The 13,488-nt window shown below is 35.9% G+C and overlaps 1 protein-coding gene across 4 annotated transcripts in view; it reads left to right on the top strand.

The window, feature by feature from the left end:
- Nucleotides 1-13,488, top strand: part of LOC126412775 (protein broad-minded-like) — a 273,178-nt gene that overhangs the window by 220,769 nt on the left and 38,921 nt on the right. For all 4 annotated transcript variants that reach the window (XM_050082544.1, XM_050082542.1, XM_050082545.1 and 1 more), the window contains 2 exons: nucleotides 8,400-8,558; nucleotides 10,223-10,385. In XM_050082544.1, the coding sequence (XP_049938501.1) occupies nucleotides 8,400-8,558; nucleotides 10,223-10,385 (322 nt within the window). The remainder of the gene's footprint in view (nucleotides 1-8,399; nucleotides 8,559-10,222; nucleotides 10,386-13,488) is intronic.

The following is a 13,488-nucleotide window of genomic DNA, read 5'->3' as shown; positions in this document are numbered from 1 at the left end:
GTTGATCTAGTGGAACCATTATCTTGCTGTCGAGGCTTCACTTATCTCTTAAAAATGATTGACAGATTTTCACGTTGGCCAGAGGAAGTTCCACCGAAGGACACATCTGCAGAAAGTGTTGCCAACACTCTCTTATTACCATGGATCCAATTTTGGAGACCCAAAAATCAACACCACTGACAGAGGATGACAGTTTGAGTGTCAGTTGTTCACTCACCTTCCAGTGACCATAGGTATACACCACATAAAAACCACTGCTTACCATACAGCACTGAATGTCAGAGTTGAATAGTACATCACAACATCAAGACAGCATTGAGAGCCTGACTTTCAGATGACTATGTTGACAACTTACCAACAATTTTAATGTGTCTCTGTAGTTACATGATTCAAGAATATAATACCACTGCTGCAGAAATGGCTTACAGCATGACAACTAGACCTGCTGCTGATTTTGTTGATCCCACACCCATGGAGTGTGACATCACAATGATCATTTTCAACTTGAAACAGCAAATGACTTCACTTAAACCAACTGATGTTTGACAGGTTACAACATCTCTGTCTTCATCCATCCTGAACTCATGACCTCCTTGCAAGGAGAAATCCTCTACAACCTATCTATGATGGACAATATCTGATACATTCACACTCTAAAAAAATAGTCCCTTATTGAACCATTTCATGGTCAGAAGACCATCTCCATGGACAGATTTCAGCTGGCCTTCCTATTGAAAAATATGGATTCAGGATCACCCTTGTCACCTCCCTGTAAATCCCCCCTCCCCCCCCCCCCCCCCCCTTCAACTTTGGATACCTTGGAAATATTCCCTTGCTCTACCAGATTGATTGACTAATTAATTAAATAGACATCCTTTGTGTGTGGTCAGTTTTTCCTTGCATGCTTTTGGAGGATACTAGGACATATTTTCATGGGATTTGATGCTGCAACTGCTGGGTTTCCAGAAGCTTTCATTTTCTTTTTAATAGTAACCAGACACTTATTCAGTACTTGTCTTTCTACTGTTTCTATTTTATTGTCCAGCCTTGTTTTGGCCCATTCACTTTGATTTTCATGCTCATACCTACTGCCAGAACAAAATTTATTTGAAGTCAAATAACTGTTCTTACTGGAATCAGCAACAGCATCCATCCTCTTTTCACAGATTTTTTTCTAATTCTGCCCTTTTCAGTTTTATAATTTTTGCTAACAGTCTTTATCTTTATATCTGTTTTCTGTGCTACTTTCTCTAACTTATATTTAAAATGAACTTTTACAGACTCTATCTTTTCGTCCTCAAGTTTGTAGTATTAGTTTTAATCACAACCATTTTTCTCTTTTTTTGTCCATTTTTTAATTCATATATCCTGCTGCATTTCCTACAAAATATCTAACAGACTGATTACTGTCACTCATTCCAATTATCCACTGTTCCACGTACCTTTCTGATTGTTCCTTTAATTTACATCTACTCTATGTGATGAGTAGCAGTTCATCTTTTCATGATGTTTTTATTCCATTCTAGACTTCCCATCATCTTTCATGCTGAGCAGAGACACCAAAATTAAACAAGTTTGCATGTAACCACATGTTCTCGTTAGTTAACACTGTCTGTCGTGGCAATTAATTATCACTGCTCCAGTAGGTCATTGTTGAGATCTAACACATTAAGCCACACCACAATCAGATTTGCAATGAAAAATGATCAGAATGTAATGTGACTGATCTATTAAGAGACAAATAACAGTATATGAAATCTGACCTGAGTGTGGTACATTTTATGAGTTGTTGTTGCTGTCAGACTGACTGCAGCAGACTGCCCCGTGCTGACTGATGTAGTTGTTGTTTCAATTATATCTGGCTGCAGACTGCAGCTCGGGGGCTCAGATGACCTCATAGAGACTGGTGTGAGAACAAACTGTTACTTCATAAACTACAAGGTACTTCAAAAATCGGCTGTGTTGAATTTGGCTGGTTTGAATGAATTGCAAGCTTTTACTAACTTTTGGCTTATAAAAAAAAATGTTACTGGCTACAACTGAATAAAATTATGGATACTTTTATGCTTCTGTGACGTGAATCCTTTATTTACAAATATAAGCATCACAGTGAAAATCAAAGTATTTTGCATGAAATTATTAATTAAAGGGATAATAAATTAGTGCTGTACATTGTAGTGTGCAGAAAAATTAAGGTGGTAACAAAAGTAAGTACTCAAAGGCCTGAATCTAACAGAGGTTAGGGCAAAATCTGCAATGAAAATTGGTAATGTCTCACAACTTCAACTGTAATTATTTCACAGGACAATTATTTTCAGGTAATATGTTATTTGAAAACTAGAATGTTTAGCTTTCAAATGGTATAGGTCATTACACTGGATTATACATAATATCTCAAAGTGTTTATATATTGTGTACTGTATTAGAATTTTTAATTAGCTATTATTTTCAATTGATATGATATATAGCCAAATGAATGGTATCAGTAAAATCAGTGCTGGGAGAAGAATAAACTGCACAATGAATTTAAATTGAACTTTGCCTCATAATGATTTGCTGATTTTCATGTACCTATTGCATGTTACAGAAGCAACTCTATTAAAAATATAATCATATTGGGGAAAAATCGATAATTACTGGGAGCTAATGACACAGCAGATGTGAAGTACCTACTTGTTACATCTTAAGCAGTAAAATCTTCCACCGCTTGGTGTCTCTAGTTGTGTCTTTCAACTTCCAGTCTGCCATGTTGTATCACTGTTGTTGTGACCAGATGAAACTATTAAACTGCATTCGTGTAGCCATAGTTAGTTAATTACTTACATGTTCCATGGACCATTTTGTATTATAGATCATAATGAGATGGAATGAGTCATTTTACTTTTGCATTGCAAATTAATTTGTACATACTGTTACAGTCTGAACATTTCTAAATCTTATATACAGATGTGAGTTAGTAATTCCTACCGACCACCGGTTACACATTACAGTTACAGAAATTCTTCTATAGAATAGAAGGAGTTGGCAAGAAGAAACTTTCTCAGTTTTTCATCAAATTTTACTTTTCTATCTATCAGGCATTTTATATCACTGGGTAAGTGATCAAAAATTATTGTTACAACACTGTACACCCTGCTTTTGTGCTAAAGGCGGTTAGTATGGAGTAATAAATGTCATTTCTCCTTCCGGCATTGCAGTTGTGCACCTCACTGTTCCTCTTGAATTGTAGCCATTTATTTACAACAAACTTCATGAGGGAATAAATATGTAGTGAAGTAGTAGTCAGAATACCCAACTCCTCACACAGATGTCTACAAGATTAACATGGGTGAGCACCATGTATTATTCTTATAGCACGTTTTTGCACTTCTTTCTTAAAGATGAGTTACCCAGAACTTTATTTCATATGAAATTATTGAATAAAAATAGGCAAAATATGTCAAATTACTGATTTCTCTCTCTCCAAGATTTGTAATGACGCTAAGTACAAATTGTTTTAGGAGTTTCAAAATGTCTTTTTTCCAATTTAAATTCTCATCAATATGGACCCCTAAGACTTTCTAGTTTCCACCCTATTTATTATTTTCTCACCATGTATTGTACTTATTAGTTTAGTACTTCTAGATGTGCAGAACTGAATATGTCATGTCTTTTTAAAATTGAGGATGAGACCATTCACAGAAAACCAGTCAATGATACTTTGTTTATCATTTCTTCTGTTTCTGAATGAATGCTTGGAGTGATTATAATACTAGTGCCATCTACAAAAATAACTAATTCTGCTTGTATATAACATGGAAGGTAGTTCATATATATGAGGAACAGTAGTGGACCCAAGATTGAACCTTGGGGAAACGCATATGTGATTTCTCCCCAGTCAGAATTACATCCCTGGACTATAGTGTTTGAATTACAAAGTACAACTTGCTGCAGTCTTTTGATTAGATTTGAAATTATCCATTGATTGGCTATACAATCAATCCCAGTGTCAATTTATCTATGAGATTACTGTGATTCACACAGTCTAATGCCTTAGAGAGGTTGCAGAAGATACCATCTAGCAGTCTTTTGTTATTTAACACTTGTAAAATCTAGTGAGTGAATGTATAAATGTCATTCTCAGTTGGGCAACCCTTCTGAAACCCAAACTGTGATTTGCTGAGGATACTGTTGTTGCTAATGTGAGATACTATTCTAGAACACATAATTTTCTTCAAAAATTTTGGAGAATGATGTTAGCAGTGAAACAGGTTGGTAGTTATTGACATCTCTCTTAACATCTTTCTTAAAGGGAACTTGGCATATTTCAATCTCCCTGGAAAAATAGCTGTCCATTCTTTGATTGCTCTGTGAGAATGTTCATCAAACTAGAGCAAACGAAATATTAGTTCTCTTTATTACTGGATAAAAGATTGCTTAACTATGATACACATCTTTGCCACAGGTATACTTGATAATAATTTAGTACTATCATTGACTAGCAAAGCATCACGTCATGCACTAATGAACAAACTGTTCTCTTGAGGCACAAAATACTACATTTACAAAAGTACATTTTCATCCTACACAATGATGTTGACTGCTGTAGCCAATGTCATGAAACCTGGGGCTGAGTTCTTGCATACTTGACACTATATTGTCCTCAGCACGAGGGTGCTGCTATGCTGAGAGGGAGTCTTCTGGAGTGTCTCCCAATGGTTGTGAATTGCAGTGAGCACTTGCTCATGTCTGTGGTATCAATTCATGTCGCTGATTTTGATGTGGCACCACAATTTCCCTACCGTACCACAATTGTGAATGCATCAGTGGGAACATTACTGTTGGTTTCTTTACATTGTGTTCTTGTGTGTCTGCGAATGGCTGACTTGAAGGAAGACAGGCTCTGTATTAAGTTTTACTTATAAGCGCCACAAAACTGCAGCTGAAACCCACTCAGCGGTAAGGGAGGCTTTTGCGGACAAGCTTTGAGCCAAACAAGAACTCGTGAGTTGTTTAAGCAATTTACAGATAGCCAGAAGTCTGTGGAGGGTGACAAACACTCAGTCAAGTGTCACCATCATCTACAGGTCCAGAAACAATTATGAGAGTGCAATTACTATGACAGAAGGCAGATGGTGGAAATTAACATGTAAGGTTAGTTTTCTGATTTTTTTTTATGGGAATATTCTCAGAAAGTTTGGGTAGCACATAGTAATTTCAATCTCATACTATTGATGAAGAGCACCTGAAGTTGTTGACACCCAATCCTTATTACTTTTAAGGAAAAACCAGACTCAATGTGTCGTTGGAATACATTCAAGCAAGAGTTAAATTTTCCTTCTACTCTGTCTTCCCTAGCATTCTTCACAAAAGTTGTCCCTAATTGCCATGCTCGATTCATTTTTTTGACTCTATGGTGTAATAATTTTATTCTATTATGTGCACCTAAATAGTCAGTATATTGTATCATTAAAATTTGGCCATCCTGATTGGACAAACTATTGACTACTGAATTACAGCTAAGTCATTGGAGGGTGGATCTAATAACTATCTGTCAACCGCTCTTTCACTGTGCACTTCAGTCCTCATAGCAAATTTTAGTGTGGGAATTAATGCAAAGTTGGGCATCAGCAACTCAAGGTGCCCTTCATTAACACTATCTGACTGATAATCTACATTTACATCTTATCAAGATAACAGCCCCCACAAATTATACGAGGGCTGGAACTTTAATAGCGGCAACTATTTATTTACAGCTCATACAAAACAGATACATGTTTCGAAGTTATACTGACCTTCAAAGTAGTCACCTGCATTTTGCATAACCCATTGCCAGTGATGTGGAAGTCATAGGATACTCTTAGCAGTGCCATTTGTGTTGACAGTTCGAGTGGCATGGTCTATTGCCCGACGAATTTGTAGCAGTTCTGAAGCGAATGCCATGAAGTGTTTCCTTCGGTTTAGAAATCAAGTTGAACTCAAGAGGGCTTAGGTCTGGGGAGTGCAGTAGGTGGTATAACTCTTAGCCACATCAGTCAAACAAATCAGTAACAGCTTGCACTGTACGTACTTGAACATTGTCCTGCAAAATGATGGTCAGAAAGTGTCATCACTTCTGTCTCCACACTGTTCATTTTTGGAACACAACCTACGACCAGCTTAGAGACAGAAGTGATGACACTTTCTGCAGAACCTGACCATCATTTTGCAGAACAATGCTCAAGCACATACAATGCAAGCTGTTACTGATTTGTTTGACTGATGGGACTGCTAAGTGCTATACCACCTGCTGCACTCCCCTGACTTAAGCCCTCATGAGTTCAACTCGATTTCCAAACTGAAGAAAACACTTCACGGCATTTGCTTCAGAACTGCTACAAATTCTTTGGGCAACAGACCCTGCCAATCAAACTGTCAACACAACTGGTACTGCTAAGGGTATCCTATGACTTCCACATCACTGGCAATGGTTTATACATAATGCTGGTGACTACTTTGAAGGTCAGTAAAACTTTGAAAAACATATCTATTTTATACGAGCTGTATATAAATAGTTGCCACTATTAAAGTTCCAACCCTCATAATTCTCATAAGTTGGCACATCCTCATTACGACTGTTTCTAACTACTTTATGAAATTTAGGATCTTTTCTGCTGATGACCTGCAAACTGTCACTGGCCCATTACTGAGCCAGATTTCTAAAAGCTCTTTAGGACAACATTTACCAGTGTGAAGGGCTTGAATCTTAGCTCATGTAATGAGAGGACATGAATCAAATGCCAAGGAAACAGTAGATATTGTGCAGATTGCACAATCAATGAACAAATATTATGAGCAGTCTGGCGATAAAAGCCTGTAGAATCAGCCTCATTTAGGATATGGGTTCATAGATGGTTGAAAAAAGGTAATATGTAGTCTGGGCTTCAATAGTATTGGGTTATGGACAAAAGGATGCTCCACGTAGGGTGGATATAGAAGGATTGTTGAAAAATATTTGTGTTGATACTTCAGTGTTGTCAGATTGGAAAAATAATTGATGATCAGTCATTTATGAAACAACAGAAGCAGTTTATTCATTGAATAAAGAAACTGGTGGCATTGTTGACAGGTCGGAGTTTGTTGAAGCATTTGCAAACACTCCAGGGTACTCAGACACATGCTCTAAAGATGTTAATGCCAAGTTATGAAATGATAACAATACAATATGAGTTCTGATGATGAAAGTAATGCTTTTGTTGATTTGCAGACAATGATGATAGTGATGAGGGATTAGCTGATGATGTTGGTACTCAGTCTGAAAACATTATGACACATACAGAAGCAACAATGAAGCTAAACGAAATAATGCTTTATTTGGGACACCAGGAGGTAATAGCTTTGTCTGTACTAGTGGTAGTGGAAGGCTTGTGTGGCCATGGTGCCATGAAAGAAGTAATAATCAGGCTTAAAAAGAAATTTACTGATTTTTTTTCAGTGTATAAAACTCACTGTCTTCTTTTACAGTATTTGCTCAACATTTATGTGATAAAAGTGCATAATTCATGTGGTGATGTGAAAAATAAATATAATGTGCATATTTAAAGCATCAAACCAATTTCAGTCTAATTTTTATCAAGTTTCTAGATTACACAGATTTTCAGTAATCTGGATGACCTACAGTCGCACCTGGTCAGGATAAATAAGATTCCATTGCATTTGCCATTCTTTCTGTACTCAAGTATTATTTTTTTCATGTTATAGAATAACCAGTGTTGTACCAGACAAAAATATACTCATTGGTACAATGGTGGGTTCTTTACTTTGCTACAGGAGGAGCATGAGTGGATGCTATAACATGTAAAATATTTGTACACTTTATTAAAATATAGATAAGAAGAATTATTTAACTTTGTACAGTCCATTTTCACAGAAATATCATGAATATTTACAGCTGTCTGTGAATATTAATGTGTCATTTACAAAGAAGGGTTCCTTATGAAATCAGAGTTGGTTAACGTATCACTTGATACAAACAAAATATGAATGTCTCACTCAGAGTGCATTATAATTTTCACAAAGAGTCTGCCTAATACATTGATCACAAAGTTGATGCTGTCATCTTAGTTGATGATCTCATGATACTGGGGCTGCACTCGACCATACGTAGAAGAGCAGTTGCAGTGGCATAATGAAACATTTCTGGGCATGGCTACACTGACATCACTCATTCATCAATGCAGTTTGCAACAGATATCTTCTCTTGTAGTTGCATTGCAACATACTGACCTCACTTTGGCAACTCGCTCTTCAGATAACACCACAATTAGCAGCTGAACAGTTGATGTACAACTATTCTTCTGCATTTTTTGAATATAATCAGAAGTTGGCAAGTGCTTTAATACAAATATCAGCAGATATAGTAATTTTTTTGTTATTTTCAGATATGGCATAGCAGTGAAACTTTTGGATTCCCAGCAACAGCATGAACATAATCTTACTCTTATGCTCAGAGCTGGTATTACTCGAAATAAATTTGAGTTCCAAAGATTTGACTGGTTTGCAGCATCTGTATATATACTGTGCTCTGGTGATATGGAGAGGTATGACTTCATCTTGATAAATTAATGTTTTAGATTATGTTACATAAAAACTTCATATAAAATGTTACCCATTTACCAACAGTAAACATGTCTGTTTATAGGCCTTCTTGTTTTTTGTTTCTACATTTCTTGAGCATAAGAAAATGTAATTTCACTTGGTTTGGCAACTGAGTTAGTCAAGAGAGAGGGAGGGGGGAGGGGGGGGGGGGCAATATTAAGATTACTTTATCTTATGGTTTAGGGACATTGCTATAGAAGTCCATATTAGAAGTCTATATTAGAAGTCTACTGCATAAGGTGTGATAGAAAGTGTTGACATTGTGTTTAAATAATTTGTCATCTTTTGCTGATGTCTATTCTATTGCATTAGTACACTGGATAGAGGATGTAGGTGAGATATTAGTGCCTGGGATCTGAGTACACATAGGTGTTAGATAATATTAATTATCTGATTCCTGTGAGGTAAGTTGAATACCCTAGTGGCATGCATGGTTTACAGCACTGCATTGGCTGGTAGTGTGGGGTTTGTCATATCCACTCCTCTGATAAGGTGACTTAACAGCAGTAAGTACACTGCAGAATCTGCTGACTATTCCCTGACTCGTGCCATCCCCATGACACGGAACAGAATAACAACATTCACCCTGTCCATATCCAACAAAATTTTCTTAACATGAAAACAGAATTTTGGAAACCAATATTTGCTAACCTGCTTACATGTAAGTCCAGGACTGATTCAGCCAGCTTGATCAAATATTTGCTTCTCATGCCTCAATTATTTTACATAAATAATGTCTGTTAATCAGCTGTTCTGATTTTATCAGCATGATGAAATGAGCTTATCAGTAATTTTGTATATCTTTAATAAAGAGATAGTATGATTTACTGATTACTGTCAATGGACTCTTGAGGAGGAGGAGAAGATTGTTCACTAAAAAAGTTTAAAAATCTCCAAGAAAGTATATCTAAAAATGTATCCATGGTAATTAAAGTGTAACAAATGTTCTTTACCCCCACATTGCTCATGTATGTTGTTGAAAAATGCTAAGCTATAACTGGTTGGATTTTATTCCACTCCAAAACTTTGGTTAGAATACTTATTAATGACTGAAGACATTCTTAATTGTAACATACTGTTACCAGTGATCAGATTTTTATGACAGTCTTTTTCACTAAAATTGAAAGTGGGTATAATAATTCATAAATTAGCCAGCTACATAGGATACAGGGTTTTTGCCAAGAGTTTAATTTACTAATACACTAGCCATATCTATCCGCAGTCATTTATCTCTTTCCAGTTCATAAGGAAAACTTGTATTTCAGTCAAGTAACAGAAATAAATAATTACCTAGTAAGTTCAGTACCACTTATTTTCCTTCATCGTGTCACATTAATTAACATTTTTAAAAGAAAGTAGCAATGTTACATCAAAATAACAACTCAAATGAGGTAGAACTCTCTCATAGCTTACTGGTACCACACATCTGTTATGTACACATCTGTTATGTACTTAGACCATATTTTCAGAATTACGCAAACTGCTCATCAGATGTCTGCCTGAATCTTTGTTCAACACTCACATTCTTGTAATACAATTCACTATCAAATGTAATAATGAAAATAATGCTTGCCTCTTAACTAATAAACTGTTTTATTTCAAACAGATGTTTCCAGTTCTTGGGAAATGCAGCTAACCTACCATGTTCACCTTTGATTTGGCCAGCAATGGCTGAACATATTGGATATTCAAATATTAATCTTGCATTCTGCCATGTCTTGGAATACACAGCAGATAGAGAGATTCCTGAAGTTTGTGCAGCAATGAAAGTAAGCAAATTAACAAGAAATAATTTGTTCATATTTACATGCATACAATTATTATTAGATCAACATTATAGAATTTGAAAAGGTTCTGACAGTACACGTGGATACCGTGGAAAGCATCAGACACACTTATAAACTTCTTAAATGTCCTCATACACTGCAGTTCCCTAATATATCACTGAATTGTTTATCTGTTAATTTAATTTCTTGCCATTAATGGAATGAATTTTAATGCGTGCACTGATATAGATGTTCTGGAATTTCATGGTAACTCTGTTTATACTATTATTTTTGCTGAGGAAAGGTGCATATGCAAATACATCAGCAAAGCTGTGAACTGCCCATGTTAAATATAATGTAGTAAGTGAAGTGTTGGCAGGATGTAAATACTTTAGGCATAAAGGAGATCACACAGCAAATGGAAGAAGCATTACATAGTCGACATGCACACAAAAAAGAATGAAAACTTTGCTAGCTTTTGGGACAAATACTTTGATGAGCTAGAGTACAAATCCATGCACACACACACACACACACACACACGCACACACACAGAGAGAGAGAGAGAGAGAGAGAGAGAGAGAGAGAGAGAGAGAGAGAGAGAGAGAGAGAGAGTAGAAATACCACAAATTTTACTCTACTGTGTTCAGAAAAATATATTGCACTTTAACAAAGTAAAAGAAGAAAGAAACAGTTTACTAAAGTAATCTGTCTGACATTTGAAAATAATTTTGCTGTATTATGTGAAAATTTATCAGATACAAAAATACAAAACAATTTCTTGGAACAGGCAGCCAGTAGAGCATGTTTAAGGTTCTCTACTGAGAAAACCAAATTTATCACAGGTAAAAAATGCACCAAATTGTTTGCATACAGACCTTGGTCAAATAGAAAATGTCAAAAAGTTTAATTATCTATGAGAAAAAAATTCAAGAAAATGGGTTACAAAAATTAACCATAAACAAAAAATTCACAAAGTGGAAAAGGCATATGAAACAACAGAAAATATTAACAGTAAAAAGTGGTACTAATTATTCATTCTGAGAATACTATTGGTAGGGTGGCTGATGGAAGTAGCAGTTTTGGGAGAAGCTGAATTACCTTGGTCGGTATCCATAGCTTTCTCAGCAAATCCGACATTAACTGACAGGCAGCACGATACAGAGCATATTTGTAAACAAAACTGTATTATTAGTTTCAGTTCATGCCCTCTGTACATGACCATAATCACAAGCCATGATAACATGGAAACTATATGGCTACAACAATATCAGTGTGCCACAATACAGTACAGAAAACTCTGTTGGTAATCGCAGGAAACAACTGAATGTTGATATGAAGTCACTCATCATCTTCTGACTTTTTCTTGACTGCCATCAGTCACTATGCTGAGAGACTTGTTAGAGTGAACAATTAATATCAGACAATGTGAAAATGATTCACTTCATCATTGCAGTGAAATAAAATGGCTGCAGACAGTGGATGCTGAGGTGAAATAAAAAAAGTGTCTGATGGTGGATCAGAATTGAATTTTCACTTGATGATGATCTGTCATTCAGATGTTTCTTGTATTAAGATTTTTCTACACTTTAAACTTCAGTGGCCTTATTATATTTACTTGAAGCTGTGGATCTGCTGTGCAGCTCCACTTATTATACTGTCTGCTGAACTTCTTCGCTGACTGTAGAAGGTCAGTTTTTGTAAGAGAGCACACAACTACTTGAACTCACAATGAAATGACGAAATGACTTTTGAAGAACTTATGTATTTTGCAGTTCAAATAAAACAGTTATGCATTTGGGTAAAAAATCTCACATTAAGCAGAACAACAAACCTAGAGTGAAACTTACGATATCACCTCAAAGAGTATTCAAATCAAGTTACATTTCAGACATAAAAGATTTCAATTGTTTTCTTGGGCATTGAAATTGTAGACAGTGTACCTTTCTCTCTGCCATTCAAAGCACTGGCAAGTCATGATGTCAAAGCACAAGCAATGCCTTCACAGCAGGTGGAGACACTCAATCACTTCACACTTTGCCGATGTCCTGTGACCGTACTTATTTCATAATCCCTACACATACAGCACCACAAAATGTGCACAGTTGCATGTTCTCTATCTAAAAACTACTTAACATATATTTTCAACTTTCATAAGCATCTTTCATGAGCCTAAGATGATAATAGTGGAACATATTATTCCAGAGACTCTCATGTTACACTACATTACCTGGCACTGAATTACAGATTAGATAAACTATAAAATCATAGAGAAGAATTGTGGTGAAAAAATTAGCTCCAATGAGAAGCAAAGTAGCCTGTAAATATAAAATATGTCAAAATATATGAAAAATAACATAAACAATAAGGAAATGAACACCAATATTCTTTCAACATTTTTACAGGATGAAAGGCAATTGGATGACAAAATAGATTTTCAGGTAACTCTGGGAAAAGGAATTAACAATGAAGTGAATCTGAAAAGTTAAAAAAGTTTAGAAATTCACAATGTAGTAAAAGCAACAAAATGAGATGTTTTCAGAAGGAAAGTGTTGAATTTAGAGGATTCCAAGGCAGAATCAGTAAGAGAGCAAATGTGTGTGTGTGAGTGTGTGTGTGTGTGTGTGTGTGTGTGTGTGTGTGTGTGTGAGTGTGAGTGTGTGTGTGTGTGTGTGTGTGTGAGAGAGAGAGAGAGAGAGAGAGAGAGAGAGAGAGAGAGAGAGAGAGAGGAGGGGGGGGAGGGGTGGAGAGAGAGAGAGAGAGAGGCATTACATGAAACGATGAAATAATTAGAACGTGGATTAATAACTAAATATCACTAAACTGTTATGAACAACAGTTATTTATCTGCTGCCATAATTCCCATTTACAATAGACGCTGCTGTTTGTCATGCAGTTAACAGGAATCTTCAACCCATTAGCCATCTACATAATCAGATAATCTGCAAAACAACTGGCTAGCAAGGTACAGTTTATGATTTTAATTAATATTTATAGAGATTTTCGGTTTCTGCCTTTATGTCAGATGGATGCTTGTTGAAACCCTTTCCACAAGAATACAGAAGCCTACTTTGAATTTTAGGCAAAGTCAACATGTATATTATTA

Source organism: Schistocerca serialis, chromosome 7 (assembly GCF_023864345.2).
Source record: "Schistocerca serialis cubense isolate TAMUIC-IGC-003099 chromosome 7, iqSchSeri2.2, whole genome shotgun sequence".
NCBI classification, from domain to species: domain Eukaryota; kingdom Metazoa; phylum Arthropoda; class Insecta; order Orthoptera; family Acrididae; genus Schistocerca; species Schistocerca serialis.
The sequence above is the reverse complement of the archived record's forward strand: the minus strand, read 5'-3'. Positions and strand labels throughout refer to the sequence as shown.